The sequence below is a fragment of the Lepidochelys olivacea genome (genome assembly GCF_965140295.1).
Source record: "Lepidochelys olivacea isolate rLepOli2 genome assembly, chromosome: 2".
NCBI classification, from domain to species: domain Eukaryota; kingdom Metazoa; phylum Chordata; order Testudines; family Cheloniidae; genus Lepidochelys; species Lepidochelys olivacea.
In genome coordinates, this window is record NC_140412.1 from 168385620 (window position 1) to 168406110 (window position 20491).

The 20491-nt window shown below is 43.8% G+C and overlaps 2 protein-coding genes across 3 annotated transcripts in view; one reads left to right on the top strand and one right to left on the bottom strand.

Moving 5' to 3' along the window:
* The window catches only part of SPMIP7 (sperm microtubule inner protein 7), a gene marked incomplete at its 5' end in the record, with an annotated part of 34468 nt that extends 25563 nt beyond the window's left edge, over window positions 1-8905 (bottom strand). The window contains 3 exons of the mRNA XM_084621104.1: window positions 1666-1742; window positions 2888-2985; window positions 8392-8905. Of these exons, the coding sequence (XP_084477230.1) occupies window positions 1666-1742; window positions 2888-2985; window positions 8392-8905 (689 nt within the window). The remainder of the gene's footprint in view (window positions 1-1665; window positions 1743-2887; window positions 2986-8391) is intronic.
* Window positions 8906-19120: 10215 nt separating this feature from the next.
* The window catches only part of ZPBP (zona pellucida binding protein), a 70908-nt gene continuing 69537 nt past the window's right edge, over window positions 19121-20491 (top strand). Inside the window, exon 1 of one of the 2 annotated variants that reach the window (XM_084621162.1) lies at window positions 19121-19463. In XM_084621162.1, coding sequence (XP_084477288.1) covers window positions 19400-19463 — 64 coding nt within the window. In that variant the 5' untranslated portion in view covers window positions 19121-19399. Of the gene's footprint in view, window positions 19464-19913; window positions 20465-20491 lie in introns of those variants that run through there. The other variant, XM_084621161.1, reaches the window with a different exon arrangement.

Consider the following 20491-nt stretch of genomic DNA (forward strand, 5'->3'; position numbering starts at 1 on the left):
GCACAAAAATGTTCAGAATTGGATTGCAATAGGAAAAAGTGGTTTTACAAAAGAAACCCCTACAATTTCAACAAAACATTCTGCAGATATACAGTATACAGTGAAAGTAACACATTCTAAATCACTTTTAAAAGTAGCACTCAGTTATATGACCAAACTAACATTATTGAACAGTAACACAAGAAGTCCACAGAAGAGCCTATTACAGTATCATTTAACTGAATTCATATTTGAATAATTAAAATTTAAAAAAATAATGCACTAAATATAAAATAGTTCATCCTTAGCAGTCATTGTTGCCTTTTAAATTAAACTCGGTACTTTCAAGCTTCCTACATTCTGAAGGAATGCTTCAATTAATTTCAAATTTCATTAAATAATTTCAAACTATCAAATCAATAGTTTATTGCTGAGTAGCAATATAAAGTGACAAACTTCAATGTCATTATTTTTGCCATATCTGGCAGACATCTCCATTGTGATACATTATGGTTAGCCTGTTAGTGTTTTCCTCAGAAACTGATTCCCTCTTGTCGACAAGTAGGTTTTAATATTTACTAAAGTTCCTCTCTGTGGCTACAGAGCTGACAGGGAAGAAGATGTAAGGTAGGGCAACCTCTGCTACTTTAGGCACTCGTCGCTTCATAACACATATATATGCATTCTCCTTTTGTGTGTCTTTGAGAAGGGGGACACCGATACCACATAAAGGAGCATGAAGAGGTTCTTTCAAATGAACTTGTGCTTGCTTGGGCACTGAATACTTTTATTGACACAGCACCCCAATGGAATTTCAGCTTCTCCCTTAATGTGATGCCAGTGTCCCAGAGGAGCACACCAGCTCCTGACATGAAAATGACATAGCAAGGAACGGAGATCCCAGAAGCTGCCCTTAAATCCCGGATGCGAGCCCTTCTCCCCTAGCCCCTGCACTCCCTCGTGGCCCTAGCCCCCTGCACTCCTTCCCCATGCCCTCTGCACCTCCACCCCATGCCCCCTGCGTTCCTAGCCCCCTGCACACACCCCACCCCACCCCACCGGTCTCTTATCTCCAGTGGCTGCACATGGCTCAGCCCTGCTGCCCGTCTGCTGTTGCGGTCCTAGTGCTGGGGAGAGTCTGGATTCCATGTTATTGTTTTGATTCCACGATTCCCTCCATATTCTTATTAACCTAGATTTCATAGGGACCTATTTAAAGCTCTCCAAATTTTAATCAGAACATTTGGGTGGAAACCGACAATTCTGTGACAAACAAAGACAATGGGAGAAATAAATATGAGCATTTATTTTCATGGGAAAGGAAAATTCTAAAGTAATACACAATTTGTAATGAAATCGCCCCATAAAAGGTGTTGGAGTTTGAGGAATAGGGACACTTGACTGGCAGCAGTTATTCAAAGTTATTCACTGGCAGAAGTTATTCAAAGCCTTTCCTAATTGAAATATAAAAGGAATAGAGAGCATTGTCCGCATATAGCATGCCTGCTGCCAGTTTTGAATTTCTGCACGTATTGTAACTACTCCTTAAAACATATGCAGTTTAGGGTTGTAGGAAACAACTGAATGAATGTCTTAAATGTACAGCTACTGAAAGATGAATAGAGGAAGAAGGTGAATAAACATGAAGTAACAAAAAATCTCTTCTTGATAGAAACAGTTGCTCACTTTTGGGTACTTGAGATGTAGAAATAGTCCCTCGCTTTTTCTTCTCGCCAACTTTCAGAAGGAGGATCACTTGATTTCTAGAGAGAACATAATATGAGAGATAGCATATGACAGGATGCCCAAATTAGTTTTGGGAACTCCATGAACACTCATAAAATTCTGAACTTTTTTTTTTAAAAAGATGAGCTGAATGGGATTTATGGTCTCTTCCTGTAAAATGTTTAATCTCCTCTAATATCAGAATGTGAAACAGGCAGTTTCACATTCTTCACAAACTATCCCACATCCACCACACAAGGCTATGCAAGATGCCTCTTTATTTGGCTCTACTTCCTGTGTGTTTTATTGATATTTCTGATTCTCAGTCAGCTCACCTCTTTAATCATCTGAAATGTACCAGCTGACTCCACTTCTAATGTTCTTTGGGAATGGCAGTGCAAACTTACCTTTCTCAGCTCTTGACATGTGCCTATTATAGTGTATGCTGGTTGTTACCAGAAAAAATTATGTTCTTGGGCCACAATCCAGCAAACTACTTAGGCATTGTGTAACTATAAGCATGACAGTAGTCTCATTGATTTTAAATAAGATCAGGACCTTGATGTGGAAGGATGAAAGACCACTAGACTTTTCACTATAGAATTGTACTGTTGGAAGTTAACTGTTTGAAGCAAAAGACTAAAGGGGAAGTAACTGATATAAACAGGGTATGCTTATTTTAATTTCAATTGTATCACATTATGTAAATTCTGGAAATCTGCATCAGCTCTGTGTGTGGTGTGGGCATGTAGGTATATATATGCCTTCTGTATATTATTATTATTTAGCTTATAGCAGCACTTAGAAACCTCAGTCAAGGATCAGGGCTGCATGTAGTTGATGAAATCATCTCACCCGTATTAATCTTACTTTTAAGCATTCATTCATGGTTTGTGATAAAAGAAGATTTTTTAAAAATCAGGGGCAGTGGTCAACATTACAAAGGGAGTATGTCAACAGGTACTATACAGTTATCTGAAATATTATGCTTATTTATCTGTAATTAGACTAGGAAAAGAATGTGGAATCCTAGATTACACCACTGCATGGTAAATGTTGGCAAAAGTTGATCATTGACTGCGGTACCTCTGAAGACTGGAAGTTTTCAGATACATGATTTAAAAGTCTGTTCTGTCATCCAGGCTTGTATAATCATTGAAACAAACAGTACTAGACACACTACCTTAAGTTTTGGGTCCACATGAAATGCAAAGCTATGAATTTGAAAAGAATCTCTTTGTTTAGATGAAGCAGGAGTAACTTTCATTGGACTTGTCCAACCTGAAAGAAAAGACTTGGTATTGTGCTATTCATTCTACAACTGTACTTAATTTCTTTAACAGAAATTAAACAAATGAAATGAAATAGTTTGTACATTACCATAAAGATTATAATACAGTACATCCATATATATGTACCCATTCCTGACTCTATAGAGAGAGTTACTTACAGACCTTCAGCAAAAGTCATTCAAGTAAAAGGCAGCTGAAAGAAACAATAATTAGCATTTCATCTGCTGTGATTTGGCCCTACTTAACAAAATGCAATGTATCTTATTTAACGTACACAGGAAAAATATCCAAATCAGTAATTATGGTAAAACTTCACAAGGAAGTTATCTATATAGTGAGCTATTGTGCAGCAAGCTAGGGTATGAATCTGCAACACTCCAGCTTGCTGCACAGCAACATCCCATTTGGACATTACTACAGCACAGTGAAAGTCATCCCCATTTGCCTCAGTGTGTTGTGAATTTCAAGGCTAGTTGGGACCAGGTAAACTCAACACACTCATGTGGGAGCCTTGCTATGAATAGTTTTATTCCTGTAATGCTGTAATTAATTGGTATGTATGTGTACTACTGCCCTCTACTGCAGAGAAGCAGACCTGCTTATATACGCATATAGGCACTGTCTACTGGTTATGCCAAAACATTGTTCCTTCAGCTCTTTGGTTAAAGAATGTAGATTTGGATTCAAAGCCTGTGAACATTATTCCACATGCTGTACATATAAAGTAAATATCACAGCTGTGCTGCCACACGTTTTATACAGAAGACACAGGTAGTTCTAAATTTGCTTTACTAATTGAACACACATTTTCAGAGATCTCTGCAGTATCTTATACTTTGCTATTTTCACATCTGGTTTTTGCTGTTGGGATAATTAATCTTCTCACTTTTTTTTCTCTCTCTCTCTCTCTCTCTAGTTTCTGTGGAGAGATTCAGCATACTTGTAGTAATTCTGGTCCAGAGCTCAAGTGTCTGGAGTTCCCAATGTCCCTCCTGGTCTTGCTTATCCCACAGGATTGAAGATGGTATGGTCTGGCCTCTCTGGACCACTCAGTGGCAACAACACTTTTATTTACCAAGAACTTAATGATCCTATTTGCTATTTGAAGTTGGCCTTCACCCATCACATTGCAGGGATCAATGATATGTATAATACATTTTGGGTCCATTTTATTTGTCTTATGTTTTCTGAGCCTGAACCTCTTTAAGGTGCTTTTGAGTCACAGTTTCAAGATTTTCTGCACAACTACGAGAAATAAATAATTGGGCTTGTTGTTTGTTATTTTTTTAAGTGAAAGTTGTGGTTCTTATGTAATCACATAAAACCAGGAGCTGAGGCTTTATGAAAAACAATTAATATTGCGAGAGTCACAAAGTTACAAGAGTTGGCAACAGTGCGATCCTCTCGTGAAAGTGATGCACCGTACTGGACATCCACTGAAGTCAATGGGATTGTTGGTATTGATTTTAAAGGGAGCAGGATCAGACCCTAACAGCAGGTAATGCTGTTCACATCCCGCCTTGTTGAAGTGATTGAAGCCCTAGAGCTAAATCATTTAATCAAGCAGCAATGTGTTTTATTTTTTTATCTCTGTGTAAACTGTACTGTACTGCTTGATATAACTGAAAATAAATATACCCCATGGCTGTTCTCCTCCTATCTCTATTTCTGTCCAAGAAATTGAAGCTACAGATCAGCCCCTGAAAAATGATTTCAGAGAAACGTAAAAATAAAAAAAGGTAGTTTAATTTGTAAAGACTTTCATGATAGGAGTAGCAACAGGGAAGGACTGGGGCTGCTGAAGATGCAAAGAATTTCTCTGTTACTTGGTACCAATAAAAAAGAATCACACAATGAAATATGTAACTGTAAATCATAATAATCAAATCCCTTGAGGAAATACAATTGGTTTTACTAATAGCACAGGATCCCCAAGGGATTACTCTGGATTTTTATGTGGTACTTTCTTGATGAGCTACTTACAGGATTAGCAGGAACACTATTACACATTTGAATGCATGCTTCATAATTATTTAAGAACATTTATTTTGGTTAGTACCAGCTGGCATTTTTCAATTATTGGTTAACTCTGTTTATACTGCAGTACAAGGTAATGACTGTGAACTATGTAATCTATGGTAATTTGTTGAGTGATTGGCCAGGCTTGATCTTTTAAAAAAAAAAAAATGTTTTCATTTTATGTTTTGGGGCTTTTTTGGTTTTGTTTACATTTTTGCCTCTGATTGTCCCCGATTCCTTTTCTTCTTAACTGCAGGTATACACCTCATCTGGGTAGATATCTACATCATTGCACAAGGCAGAGCTGGTGGGGTTAGTGCTTCCTTTCCATCTGCTCTTTGGGACGGTGGGTCCTTTGAGTCTACCTCACACCCAAGTGTGGAGTATCTACCCAGATAAGCCTGGAGAGAGGTTTCCAGGGGTGGGAAGAACTCCTCTCTCTCCCTCCCTCCCAGTGGCAGATCAAAGGCCTACTGGGTGGGGAGTGTAGCGGGCCGCAGTCAGCTCTACAGCAGCAGGAATAGGGTGCTCAGTGCTCACAGATGGGGTCAGTAACAAGATCTAACGCTTGCCTCTAGTGTTTCCTTACTCTCTCCCATCTTCTTGTGGGGGTTGTTCCCTCCCCCGCCCCAATTCCTAGGGGTGCCTCAGATTCAAGTGGGGGAAAGGGGTCACAAATGCTCCTTACCAGACCACCTCCAGCTGTCTTTCCGATTCCTGTGAACAGGAGGTATTTTACCCCAACCTCCCAAAACACTGATCCAGATTCCTGGTGGTTGAATGGAGACGGGTGTTCCTGCCAGCCGCACAGCTGTCTCAGGCATATGCAACTGAATAACACTTTACAACTGGATCCAACAAGGTTTCCTGAACCTGAGCTTCTCCAGTAGAAGTATACACTTAGGGCTAGATCCTTGGGACACACTAAGCAGTGTGAAGGGACCTTAAGTGAGCTCTACAGGGGACTGAGACTGAAATTCCAGTTTCATATGATGGAGAGAAAGGGAACACTACAGGCGAGCCCAATGGGCTTATTACTAACCTAAGAGCAATGAGCGAACTACTGCTGGAGGCATGCTAGGGCCAGAAACAGCATGCACTTAAGAGTAGCCTTTACGTTAAGTTACTCCTCCAGTTGCCTTGAAATCTGGAAACTGGGAAGGTGGCTTACACTCACCTCCCCTGCCAACTCCAGAGCTGTGCTTACAGATCACAGAGGGCTGTGATAGAGTCCCCCTCTCTGGGTAAGTGTACTTTGCAGTGGGGAGCGAGCTGCCGTGCCCAGGTAGCCAGACTCTCACTGTCCACCAGGACAATGATGATCAGCATATCATGAGTTTTCAGATGATACCTTACAAAACATAGTTTGTACAAAATGTATCACAGTCTTGAAAAACAGGTGGACATAGGGGATACAGACTGTCATACAAAACCAGGCCAGAACACACAAGGAATTAAAAATGGTGTTCTTTGTGAGGATCCCTTGGCGGTAGAACGTCTTACTGCTAGAGAACAGCAAAAACCCATGTCTGGCAACCTCCAGGTCATAATGCAAGAGTCATCTTTTTCAGCAGGCATTCTCCAAATAGCCAAGCTGTGGAATGTCTCTGGACCTAAATTCGTAAAATTTACCAATCTTAACTCATCACATGCTGAGCTGACCAGGGCTTGCTTGATGGGTCTTTGGACTGTGAGGCTAAAGTGAGGAATTTGCTTTTGCTATCCTGTTGAAACATAGCAGGACCAGTTTATAATCTCACCACTTCTTACGTGCCAACTACATTTGTATATTCCCAGCTGCCACCCCAACACCACAGGTAAACTTCTAAATATAAAAACTAGGTTTGCAAAACCTTTGTCCAGCCTCCCTTAAAAACTGGTGCTGGAGTTCTCTGTGTTCTTGGATCTCTGCGGTGTATACAGATTTTTTTCCTAAACTAGACTCTAAGCGTGAATTCCTGGCCCCATTGATATTAATGGGATTTGCTGGACTTCAAGCAAGAAAAAAGCTTGGACCCTACTGGGTGTCTGAAGAAAAGCCCCTGATGATCTGTGCCTGTATTTCAGGTCACTACTCTGACTGAGAATTGAATGACTGACTTGGCCACAGAGAGTTCTAGATTTATTCTCTATCCCTTCGAAATCATCTCCAGCTGCAAAGTCTGCTGTCTGCCTGCTAGAGAGGCTATAATCATAACTCCTCCACGGAGTTCTGTGTCTCCAACCTTCCTTCACTTCTCCATAACTAGCAGCAGTCCAGCATTTTACCAGTCTTTGACCCCTGCAAAGTTCTATTTTACAACTATATATAAAAAAGAAATATTAAAAGAGTAAAAACTTTAAAAAATTGAGTCTGAGTGGTAAATCAGAACAACAACAAAGGGCTGACAGCCCTATAAAGGCTATGTTTCTCTTTCAAATTTCTATCTTAAAAAAAATATATTTCTTTTAGGGTCATAGTATGCCTAAAGTTTTAGGTTTAAAGTGAAAAGTTCTAAGAGACACAAACCAGACATTAAGAACACTGCAACAATTTGTGGCACTCAGAGATTTTATGCAAAAAGAAAAGGAGGATTTGTGGCACCTTAGAGACTAACAAATTTATTTGAGCATAAGCTTTCGTGAGCTACAGCTCACTTCATCGGATGCATTCAATGGAAAATACAGTGGGGAGATTTATATACACAGAGAACATGAAACAATGGGTGTTACCATGTACACTGTAAAGAGAGTGATCAGGTAAGGTGAGCTATTACCATCAGGGGGGCGGGAGGGCGGAAAAAACCTTTTGTAGTGATAATCAAGGTGGACCATTTCCAGCAGTTGACAAGAACGTCTGAGGAAGGGGGCAGGGAGAGGAATAAGCATGGGGAAATAGTTTTACTTTGTGTAATGACCCATCCAAGGAGATAGATGTTGAACACGTCCTAAATATGAATCACTTAACACTATCAGCCAGAAAACATTAAAATGCCACAGAAGTGTACAGGGTGATTTCCTTACTCTCCAAAATAATCTGCTCTATCAGCTCGCATTACAGTAGAGACTCATTTTAGTTATTCTATTTTACTTCTTTGTTTACAGAATATGAATTCTTTTAAACATCAATTATTTCCAAAGACCTCTGCTCTGTCAATGTATGCTACAATTTGCTATTTTGGCACCTGGTTGATGCTTTCAGCTAAATCAATTAATCATCCAACTATTCTACTTCTTTCTAGTTGCTGGTTTCAGTGGAAGCATCCAGTGCAAACATATTTTGTTAAATTCATAGTTTGTAAGCTCTTTGGGGAGAAGACTGTCTTTACTTGTGTCTTGTACAGTACCATCCTTTTTTGGTGATTAACAAATAATACATAACAATAATTTGCTTTACCTCCAAGTCTTGCCCTGATAGAAGCATCTGACACTGCTCTGGAGTTCCACCGTCTGTCCTGGCTCACCTCCTCCAACAAGACGACGTGCCTTGTGTGTGAAGTCTGTGCACTCTTTTCTGGGATGGGGACCCGCTGGTGAGGTTTCACATCACTGTAATCCACCAGGGACTCAATGGTTCTGCCACAGCAGGGCTGCAAATCAGCATCAGCTCCTGGGCTCATGAATCCTGAGCAGGGATCAGCTAAAGGCACATTGTCCCGGTGTGGGAATAAAGGGTAATCTGGCCCCACAGGAGGGCTGTAAGGATTGAATTTAAGAAAAGAATTACTGTCTTTCTCTTGGAAACTGGCAAAATCATGTTTGTCATCAGGTCCTCTCACAAAAGGCATGTACATTTTCTTTAACAGGCTTCGATACTGATGGTGATCCATCTTGTGAAGTGGTTCAGCTGACCGACTGGAGCTTTTAAAGGCATTTACCTGCCTTTCAGTTCCCTGAGAAACCAGGGTCATTTTCTTTTATTGTTTTATCTGATAGAAAATTAAAAAGACTCCGCTCTCTTCTATTTCTTGGACTTTCTGAAATCCTGTCCAACAAACCACAGTAAAACTAGAGATCCTCCTCCAAAAAATTACTGAACAGAAACCATAAAAGCCAAGACAGGAGTTCAAATGGTGAATTCTTCCCTGAAAAGCAGTGAGTGATCCAGTCAGAGAAAGAATGAAGCTGTCAAATGAGCAAAGAGTCTCTTGGTTGCTTGGCAATGGTGGAACACTAGCACACAATGAAACTTGTAAGTGTGTATATCATAATAATCTGATCCCTTGAGGAAACACAGTTGATATCTCTAAATAAGAGTACAACTATTTATTCCACGGACACACAAATAAAATGTTTTTAATTTTCCCAAGAATTATTTAGTATTTTTGTATCAGTACTTTTTAAAGTAAACTACAAAATTGACATTTACATAAGCAATAGGAACAGAATAAAAACAGATTTAACTGATATGAGTTATTAAACATACAAAAGAAAAATATTATTACTAGGAGTAAATAAATTCTATTGATCACTGGCACTAACATTATTTCCTCTATAAAATATTGCTTTTCTCTAGAGCAGTGTTTCCCAAACTTGGAACGCCGCTTGTGCAGGGAAAGCCTCTGGCGGGCCGGGTCGGTTTGTTTACCTGCCGCGTCCGCAGGTTCGGCCGATCACGGCTCCCTCTGGCCGCGGTTCGCTGTGCCTGGCCAATGGGGGCTGTGGGAAGTGGCGCGGGCCGAGGGAGGTACTGGCTGCCGCTAGGGGTGACAGCGGACGAGAAGCTGGATATGAGCCAGCAGTGTGCCCTTGTTGCCAAGAAGGCCAATGGCATTTTGGGATGTATAAGTAGGGGCATAGCGAGCAGATCGAGGGACGTGATCGTCCCCCTCTATTCGACATTGGTGAGGCCTCATCTGGAGTACTGTGTCTAGTTTTGGGCCCCACACTACAAGAAGGATGTGGATAAATTGGAGAGAGTCCAGCGAAGGGCAACAAAAATGATTAGGGGTCTGGAACACATGAGTTATGAGGAGAGGCTGAGGGAACTGGGATTGTTTAGTCTGCAGAAGAGAAGAATGAGGGGGGATTTGATAGCTGCTTTCAACTACCTGAGAGGTAGTTCCAGAGAGGATGGTTCTAGACTATTCTCAGTGGTGGAAGAGGACAGGACAAGGAGTAATGGTCTCAAGTTGCAGTGGGGGAGGTTCAGGTTGGATATTAGGAAAAACTTTTTCACTAGGAGGTTGGTGAAACACTGGAATGCGTTGCCTAGGGAGGTGGTGGAATCTCCTTCCTTAGAAGTTTTTAAGGTCAGGCTTGACAAAGCACTGGCTGGGATGATTTAATTGGGTATGGGTCCTGCTTTTGAGCAGGGGGTTGGACTAGATGACCTCCTGAGGTCCCTTCCAACCCTGATATTCTATGAACAAGCGGCGTCCCAAATTTGGGAAACACTGCTCTAGAGTTTCACCAGTTGTTTTTACTGTAACTTATTTTAGGAGTAATGGCAATGATCCATTAAAGGCTGAAGCCAAAGTTTTCAAAGTTGATTTCCTAATGTTAGGTTGGAAAGTTATATTTAAGGAATCTAAAAAAAGCAGCCTAACTTTCAGGGGTGTTTAGTACCCCCAACTCCCAACTGATCTAAATGCAAGTGTTCAGCACCTTCAAAAATCAAGACATTTTTAATTGGGTGTCTTAAACACAGATTTAGGGGCCCAACTTTAGGCACCCAACTTTGAAAATACTGACTTAAAACTTTAGTTTATTATTCTGTTAGGAGACACTTGGAGATGTGATTGAACAAACAAGCCCTGAATGTTCTCTCATGTACACTGGCTTTATGTAGCTGCAAATAGTTGGAATTTAATAGAGAATCTGTTGATGATGCATAAGATGGAACAGAATTCACAACTCACTCAATCTTTGTTGCGTTGGCTCTACTAAGAATAAAAAGCAATTAAAACTTATCATTGGTCTTCAGTGACAAAAGTATTGCTCTGACTATCCCCAGTTTAGAGAGTAAACCTGTAGAGCCACGCACAGATACAAAATTTGTATCCACATCTGATCCGCAATCTGCAAAAATGATCCGCAGATATCCGCAGACTTCCAGGGCTCTATAAATCTGCTAAGTCTGATGATGCCATTTTTACACAGTCACTTTTCCTAAGCACACCCTATGGATTTAGATACAAGCACCACTCATATCTGTTCAGGCTGACCCCATACCAGCTCAATTGAATAATTGCTCATTTTTGCTAAGATGCCCAAAGAATGGCTCTTTCTTGTTTTGATTCCTTGTTGATTTACAAAGGGAGGTGCCAACTTTTTCCCAGGGCCCAGCGGTACCAGCTTTACCATGGCACCACGCCCATGATCCAAAGGGCCTCCCAGCCTGGCCCGCTCTTCTCCGCCCACCCCTGTGGGGGCAGAAGCTTTGTGCTGCCGGACGCTGCTGGTAGCCAAACTCCTCCCCCGCCTCTTCCCCCAACGTGCTATGTTCCCTCCCCTCCCTGCCGCCGATCAGCTGTTTGCCAGCACGAGGGAGGGGGAAGAGCAGAGCCTCAGCATGCTCGCTGCTCCGCTCCGCGGAGGAGAAAAGGGGGCAGGACCTTGGCGAAGGGGCTGGTGTTGTACCAATAAAATAAAAACCAGCAGGATCTTATTAAAGGGAAAAAGGCAAAATACCACATTTATTGTGAATACAGAAAGAATCATAGTAAGCAGTTAGTTATAGCTATAACATTCCATTCAATCTCATATTTATTCACACATTCATTCATACAAACACACCCACACACACATACACACCCACACACACAGGTTCTGCAAGGTTGTTATCATAGTTACCAGCCTTAGAGTTGCTCATGCCAAGTCACTGGCCAGGTGGCCTGGACATGAGGAGGGAGCAGGGCCTTGTCAGATGCTCATCTGATGCTCCTGGAAGTTGGTTTGCAGAATCAGACCCTCAAAGTTCTCACTTTTTAGAGTCTATTTTTATAGGAATTTCTTCCTATGCCAGTCTATGGGAATTGCTTCATCATGCTGTTGCTGAATCAATCAGCAGATAGCACATTCCTGACGGCTCCAAGATGTTATCTTGTTCTTTGGTTCTCCCATTCTTGAGGCTGTTGGGTGGATTCCAGTCTGCCCTCCGGGTGGGGTCCTCTGGTTATTTCCACTTGACACCTTCTTCAGCCGATGGACACTGGATTCTTAGGCTGGCACCTCCCTGATCATTCACTTATTATCCACACCAAGCATCCATCCACATACATCCTCTATCTCTATTTTAATCACAATGGTTAATACAACAAAAGGGTGGGGAGTCTCTGGGTGCTGTTTCTGTTGTTAGAGTATTGCTTTGAGTCTCTCTCTCTTGTGAATTGCTTTGAGAACAGACTCTGTCTTAGAATGTACTAACACAATTAGCAGCTTGCAAGTTTCATACATAGAGGGAGAGAAACAGCACCAAAAACCAAGAGACCTCTTAATTAGTGATACCCTGGAATTTAAACTATGGGGAATCAAACTCATTTGTGATTTTAATACAGAACTTCTTTAATATGATCCAACATAATCCCCCTTTTGACACTAAGATTTATAATCGTCAGTGTCACTTTCTATGTAGCCTATTCAAGAGAAAGTACTGTGAGGCAATTTGAGTTTGTGATTCCAATTCATGCCACATACATGATCCTAGTGATGTATCTTTACTACAAGGTTCTGGGGCAACAGGCAAGGTGAGGCACACCCACTTTTGAGGAGTCCATTCGGTAGAACCTCTAGTGTCCAATAGCTTCCCTCCCTCCCCAGCCCACTGGCTCAAGGTCCAGGGTAGCCAAAAGGATCCCATGTGTAATATGGGGAGTGGGTTAACCTTCAATACCTTTGCCTCCAGGGACTGTTGGTGTGCAATTTTGACAACAATTTCTCCCATTAACAAGTCTGGTTTACAATAGTGGAAACATATTGCATCCATTCATATTGATAAGTGTCAAACAATGATCTCTTTCTTTTTTAACAAATGCATCAAACCCTTAATATTTCCCAATATGACCCAGAACATTTTGTGTTCCAAAGTAGCTAGTGCAAGTATCTGCATTTCAGTGCATCCCATAGCTATGGCTGTGTAGTTTCCTATTTCTAATTTTTTTTTTTCTTATGGATAAGCCATGTGGTTGTATTAAGCCATTACTAAAGATTCCATTGGCCTTTTAGGTTACCCAGACCAATTTGGACCAAGTCTACTTTGGCATGTACTTGTTTTTGTATCAGGCTGTCCTGTAGCTGGGACAGAAAGCTTAATTTATTTTTAAGTTCCTGCAGGTCTTCAGTATTTTTTTTTTAAACACACAACAGTGCTAGCAACAACACAAAACACAAGACAAAACATAGAACACAGAACACAATTTCTATTGTGACAGTAGATTCATGGTATTGGGTTGCTTTTCAGCTGGCAGCTTTTCCTGATTTTCTGAAAGACAAAAAGAACATGTTTCTACCCCTTTTGGGGTGGCAGATTATTGCTTAAAATATTTCTTTTACAAATACCCTTGCTGATTGCAGGCAAAACAGAGAAATTGCCCCCATATTTTCCTGTTTTTGTTCTATAGGCAGGCCAGGTTTCAATGGCTTTTATCTTTTAAGGGTTATGGGGAAATTATCCCACTGTTTAGTCATTAAATCCCTGAGTTTTCCTTCTTATACAGCAGACCAAGTTTATAATGTTTTTCCTGCTGTGTTAAGCTTTAAGTTTTATTTACAGGTAATAACTGAGAAGCATCATTACCATACGACCTTAAAGGATTTTTCCAAAAATCATACACACTATACGTTGTTACAGGGATACTTATTATCATTAAATTTATTAAAATTATCTTGTTATCCCATGCCTTTTATTTAGACAATTTGTTTGCTGACCAGGTATGTCCTTTATCTGCAGCTCCTTTGTGCTGCTAGTTCTTTCCTTCCTTTATCATTTAGGTAATTTGCATTTTCACAGAAACTTCCTGCTTTTGGATTTAAAGCCATCAGCAGCTCAGAGACTCTATCTTAAAAGGGACACAATCAACTTTCACCAGAGTTTTGATTACTTTTAACTTCTGCTTCCAAAACACACAGCAATCTGAAAAAGAAAACCCAACCTATTGTGGCTCCCTTTGGAGCCCTAATAGCATTTTAATTAAGTAGCATGGTATGTTTGCATTTCTTTTGCCCCTTCTACAATATACCCTGCACATGTTCTGGGGCAAATGCACATTCCTTCCATAGTTTAACTTCTATAACATTATCCAGATCCATTTTTACATAAGGTGTCACTATTTCTTTTTTTGCTTACAGAGTTTTCATGTACCTTTATCAAAGTGACAGTCTGATTACTCAGAGCCATTTTAAGACTCAGTGTTTCTAACAATGCTTCTTTTTGTTTTGTGCACCTCACCCCTGCTGTTGCTTCAGAGAGGCACTGTCTTTTTTTTAATTTTTTTTTTTTACTACAACTCTCATCTGCTATTTTGTTACAAAAACAAACAAAAAACAAACAAAAAGAATCCAAATTTTTTTTTATAGTCTCCTGATTTTGACTGCCCTGCTGCAGCCACAACTTAAAAACATTTTAAATTTTGTAAAGCACTGAGTTACCTTTTAAGGGTTAAATGCCAAATCCCAAAGCCAAACAACACTAATTACCTGTGTCTAGCAAAAAAGGTCTGTCAGTTTTGCAACTTTGAATTAAAGAGTCAAATGGATTTTTAGTGGCATTATTTAAAACAAAAACAAAACTAACTGGTCCTTAGAACTTTACATATTTACACACACACAGACAGATACATACACATTTTCTTTTCCTTAACATCCCTTCCACACTGCTCTGTTTTTTACATCTTACATTCCCTTTATACATTTGAGGCAGTTAAGTTCCAATAGAACCTTCTTATGTTCTTTTAGCAAATTTGACTAAATTGTCCAGTCAAATGATTTTAATCAGATAGTTTATTTTTGCCTGGCTAATTTACAGACATTCCTTTGGAAAAGGGCCCATTTTTCTTTCAGAATGGCTGCAAAGAAACCAAGAATGCTCTAACACTTTTCCTTTTTAACATTTTCGGTTAAAAGTTGTTTGGGTGAAATACAAAGTTTAACTGCTTAATTCCCTCCAGCCTCTGCAGAGTTAACTTTTTTTTTTTTTACTCTCTTTTCTCTTTGTAATTATGCCTGGGGGTGCCGTACATAGGACCTTCTCCCCCTTTACCTGCCTCCCTCCAGCCTCTGCAGAGTTAACTTTTTCACTCTTTTTGTATTCCTGGAGTGCCTCTTTCACTATTTTCAGCTGGCTTTGGGTATTTGTAGCCAGCACCTTCCAATTGTCTGCTCCCTTTTCCATTTGTGCCTTTTCCTCTTTACATGAAGACAAGCGGAGGGAAGAATCCTTACATGCCTCCCACAACAACCAAATTGCTGCTGCATCTCTGTTGGCAGCACTAGAAGGTTTGTATATGAGGATATACTGAGCCAATCTATCCTCTAGGTCCGAAATAGTGCAGACATCAGCTAGGGCTTGTTTAGTCCAAGGACTGTGCCCAAATTTTTGAAGGATTTGTTTAAAAGGTGTAATTTCTTTAACAAAAGGTGAGGTTGGAGTTCCTTCTGACTCCATTCCTCCCTCTAGTACTGGCTTACCCTGTTTTCTTTTAAACATCTTAACATGGATATTTCAATCTCTTTGTCACTGCTGGTATTACTTAGCAAGTGACACAGCCTAGATTCTGAAATCATAGCTTAATCTATGCGTTTTTCCCCTGCTACCTTCCCGGAGGCCAGCAGGTCCCCTGCTACCTTCCCGGAGGCCAGCAGGTCCAGTTAACCTATTTCTCCCTGCTACCTTCTCGGAGGCCAGCAGGTCTGGTTAACCTGTTTCTCCCTGCTACCTTCTCGGAGGCCAGCAGGTCCGGTTAAACTGTTCTTCCCTGCTACCTTCTCGGAGGCCAGCAGGTCCCCTGCTACCTTCTCGGAGGCCAGCAGGTCTGGTTTAATCTGTTTTTCCTGCTACCTTCTCAGAGGCCAGCAGGTCCCCTGCTACCTTCTCGGAGGCCAGCAGGTCTGGTTTAATCTGTTTTCCCTACTACCTTCTCGGAGGCCAGCAGGTCCCCTGCTACCTTCTCGGAGGCCAGCAGGTCTGGTTTAATCTGTTTTTCCTGCTACCTTCTCGGAGGCCAGCAGGTCCCCTGCTACCTTCTCGGAGGCCAGCAGGTCTGGTTTAATCTGTTTTCCCTACTACCTTCTCGGAGGCCAGCAGGTCCCCTGCTACCTTCTCGGAGGCCAGCAGGTCTGGTTTAATCTGTTTTTCCTGCTACCTTCTCGGAGGCCAGCAGGTCCCCTGCTACCTTCTCGGAGGCCAGCAGGTCTGGTTTAATCTGTTTTCCCTACTACCTTCTCGGAGGCCAGCAGGTCCCCTGCTACCTTCTCGGAGGCCAGCAGGTCTGGTTTAATCTGTTTTTCCTGCTACCTTCTCGGAGGCCAGCAGGTCCCCTGCTACCTTCTCGGAGGCCAGCAGGTCTGGTTTAATCTGTTTTCCCTACTACCTTCTCGGAGGCCAGCAGGTCTCCTGCTACCTTCTCGGAGGCCAGCAGGTCTGGTTTAATCTGTTTTTCCTGCTACCTTCTCGGAGGCCAGCAGGTCCCCTGCTACCTTCTCGGAGGCCAGCAGGTCTGGTTTAATCTGTTTTTCCTGCTACCTTCTCGGAGGCCAGCAGGTCTGGTTAACCTAATAGAAATGCCTAGCTCACTAGAGCTGGCGGTGTGCACACCAATATTTACAATAACTGAGGTTTTTTACCAATATTCCCCCTTTCGCAATTCTCCACCAAAATGTTGTACCAATAAAATAAAAACCAGCAGGATCTTATTAAAGGGAAAAAGGCAAAATACCACATTTATTGTGAATACAGAAAGAATCATAGTAAGCAGTTAGTTATAGCTATAACATTCCATTCAATCTCATATTTATTCACACATTCATTCATACAAACACACCCACACACACATACACACCCACACACACAGGTTCTGCAAGGTTGTTATCATAGTTACCAGCCTTAGAGTTGCTCATGCCAAGTCACTGGCCAGGTGGCCTGGACATGAGGAGGGAGCAGGGCCTTGTCAGATGCTCATCTGATGCTCCTGGAAGTTGGTTTGCAGAATCAGACCCCCAAAGTTCTCACTTTTTAGAGTCTATTTTTATAGGAATTTCTTCCTATGCCAGTCTATGGGAATTGCTTCATCATGCTGTTGCTGAATCAATCAGCAGATAGCACATTCCTGACGGCTCCAAGATGTTATCTTGTTCTTTGGTTCTCCCATTCTTGAGGCTGTTGGGTGGATTCCAGTCTGCCCTCCGGGTGGGGTCCTCTGGTTATTTCCACTTGACACCTTCTTCAGCCGATGGACACTGGATTCTTAGGCTGGCACCTCCCTGATCATTCACTTATTATCCACACCAAGCATCCATCCACATACATCCTCTATCTCTATTTTAATCACAATGGTTAATACAACAAAAGGGTGGGGAGTCTCTGGGTGCTGTTTCTGTTGTTTGAGTATTGCTTTGAGTCTCTCTCTCTTGTGAATTGCTTTGAGAACAGACTCTGTCTTAGAATGTACTAACACAATTAGCAGCTTGCAAGTTTCATACATAGAGGGAGAGAAACAGTACCAAAAACCAAGAGACCTCTTAATTAGTAATACCCTGGAATTGAAACTATGGGGAATCAAACTCATTTGTGATTTTAATACAGAACTTCTTTAATATGATCCAACACTGGAATTGGGGCATACCCTTTCTACCTCCCTGCCATGAGCACCTCCATATCCCCAGCCCTCTGCCCACCCTGACTCCTGCACCCCCCCACACCTCCCCACCCCCCTACCCTCACTCCTGCATCCCCCACACCCCTTAGCCCCCTGCACCACCTCACAATCCCCCAGCCCCCTGCCCTGACTCCTGCCCCCCTACACTTCCAGCCCCCTGCCTTGACTCCTGCACCCCCAACACATACCCAGCCTCCACCATGCCCTGACTCCTGAACCCCGCCATTCTCACCCCAATCCTGAGCACCAAAAGGGAGTTTCTGCACCCCTCGAACCAAACAGGAGCTGCTCCAGGTAAGCGCTCCACACCCCAACCTCCTGCCCCAACCCTGAGGGTGAGGGAGGGGACTATCTCCTGGCTAGACCCGCACCCCAATGTTTTTTTACAATATTTGGAAAGATCATTCAGTAGTCTGTTGAGACCCTCTTCAATTTTCAAGTGGTCTGTGGAAAAACAAGTTAGACTACAAGAACAATCAAGGTACTTCACTTTATTTTCATTTACTTGCTATTACTTATAGGAGGAGGATGAAGAAAAAAGGAATGAAAAATGCAGGCAGGGGGAGATAAGAGAGAATGTTCTTTTTCTTGGCTGGGTTCCAAGGAGGGGCCCCAAAAATGAAACTGAGCACAGGGCCAGGGGGCCCCACTAACTCTAATCCACCACTGGCTGTCACATCACCTGGGTTAGGGATACTGTGTCAGCTGATCCCCACAGTCTCCAACCTAGTTGGGCAGTACAGCAGACATGGCCCTGCCCATTTGCTCCTCTCCACTCCCTAGCCCACCCACCCCTTACTTCCCACAGCTTAAGGCTCAAGGCTTAGCACTCTCACTTTTAAAAAGAATGCTTGCCCCTCCTACCCCCTTCAGGCTTTTCTAGAATCCCTGTTGCCAGGTATCCAGTTTTAGACTGGAAACTCCAGTAGAAAATGAGACCTGGGTGTCCGGTTAGCAGTGCTGACTGGAAACTAAAAGTCCGGTTATAGGAGTAACCACATTAGCTTCCGCTCCTCCCACTCCCAACACCCACCCCAGAGGGCTGGAAGAGAATCTGTCCTGCTGCTGCTGCTGGATGTCACGGAGTGTGAGGGAGTCAGGGTCCTGCACCCCCCACTTCCTGTGATTCACCGTGACTCTCAGCCAGCCAATAAAACAGTAAGTTTATTAGATGAAAGGAACACAGTCAAAGCAGAGCTTGTAGGTATGGAAAATAGGACCCCGCAGTCAGGTCCATCTTGTGGGGTAGGGAGCCCAGACACAAGTGCTGGACCTTCCTCTGTTTCCCCAGCCAGCTCCAAACTACAACTCCCTCCAGCTCCTCCTCTGTCCTTTGTCTCTTTCCAGGGCCAGGAGGCCACCTGATCTCTGTTCTCCAATACCTTCAGTTCGCACCTTGCAGGGGAGGGGCCCAGGCCATCAGCTACCAGGACACAGGGTGTCAACCATTCTCTGTTCAGACAGCATCACACCTCCCTAGGGCTCTGCAACAATCACACCCCCTTATCCCACCAGCTAGATACTTAAGAAATGCTTAGGGGAAACTGAGGCACCCACACAGTAGTCAGAGAAAACATTAAGAACATTCCCACTATGTCACACTGGAGGAGGAGCAGCTCAGTGCAGAGGAAGAGAATGGGCCTGAACCAGGGAGAAGGTAGGTACCCCCTCTATGTGGGCAGAGGCGGAAGGGGGGAAGAGGGAAACCTGTTTACCCCCTCTGTGCTTGTAGTTTACCCCTAGCCCCTCCCTTGCCCCAGGGACCAACCCTAGCTCCTCCCGCCCCGCTGTGCTTTTGCAATCACTCCCCAGGGGCCCACACAAATATGTCTGGAGCCAGGCCCACAAAAAGTTAATCGGTCCCCGGGGCCCACTAGCCAGCCAAGCTCGCGAATCTGTCCCCCCCGCCAAGATCAGCTTGCTCCCCACACAGAGCTGCTCGCTGCCCTCCACGCAGAGCCTTGCCGGGCCCGGGAGGGGAGAGCGGTCAAAGCCTGGCTGCAGAGACACGGGGCCTTGGGCTGCTCAGTCCCCCTCGCGCGGGACGCTCCCCACTGCGCCGGCGCCACCTGCCAAGGAAGGGCTGGGCCGCCGGACCCGGGGGCTGGGAACGCAAGCCCGGCTGCGGAGCGCAAATGGGGGGCAAATGGGGAGCGCGGCCAGTCGGCGCGGGCCGTGAACACCGGCCACCCCACTTTGTCATGGAAGGTCACAAAGTACGGCGCTCTCCCCAGTCGGCGGCTTCAGGCCCTTAAAGGAAATCGCCGTCTCGAGCTTCGAGCGCGGCGGCGCCCGCAGGGGACTGAGCGGAACTGACGAGCGGAAGCGGGCGCCGCACGCGGTCGGCACGCGCCGCCGCCGCCGGGCCTCACCGGCTTCGCTGCGCTGCCCTCTTCCCCTCCCGCTCGAGCGCCAGCGTGACGCCACCGGCGTTCGACGCCGGCTAACGAACTTTTAGGCCGCCGCGCGCGCACGAGGCACAGGACCGAGGGGTGCGAGGCGCTGGGGCTTTAGGGATGGCGGACTCGCCCCCCGGGGCTGCGCGCCGGCGGGGCCGGGGTAGGAGGCGGTGGGTGGGGGCTTGTCCCTCCTCGGCCTTCCGCCTTCCAGCGCTCGGCGTCACCTTCCTCTTCCTCCTGCTTCAGAGACCCCCCGCAGGTACCTTCCCCCACCCCCCGGCTTTGG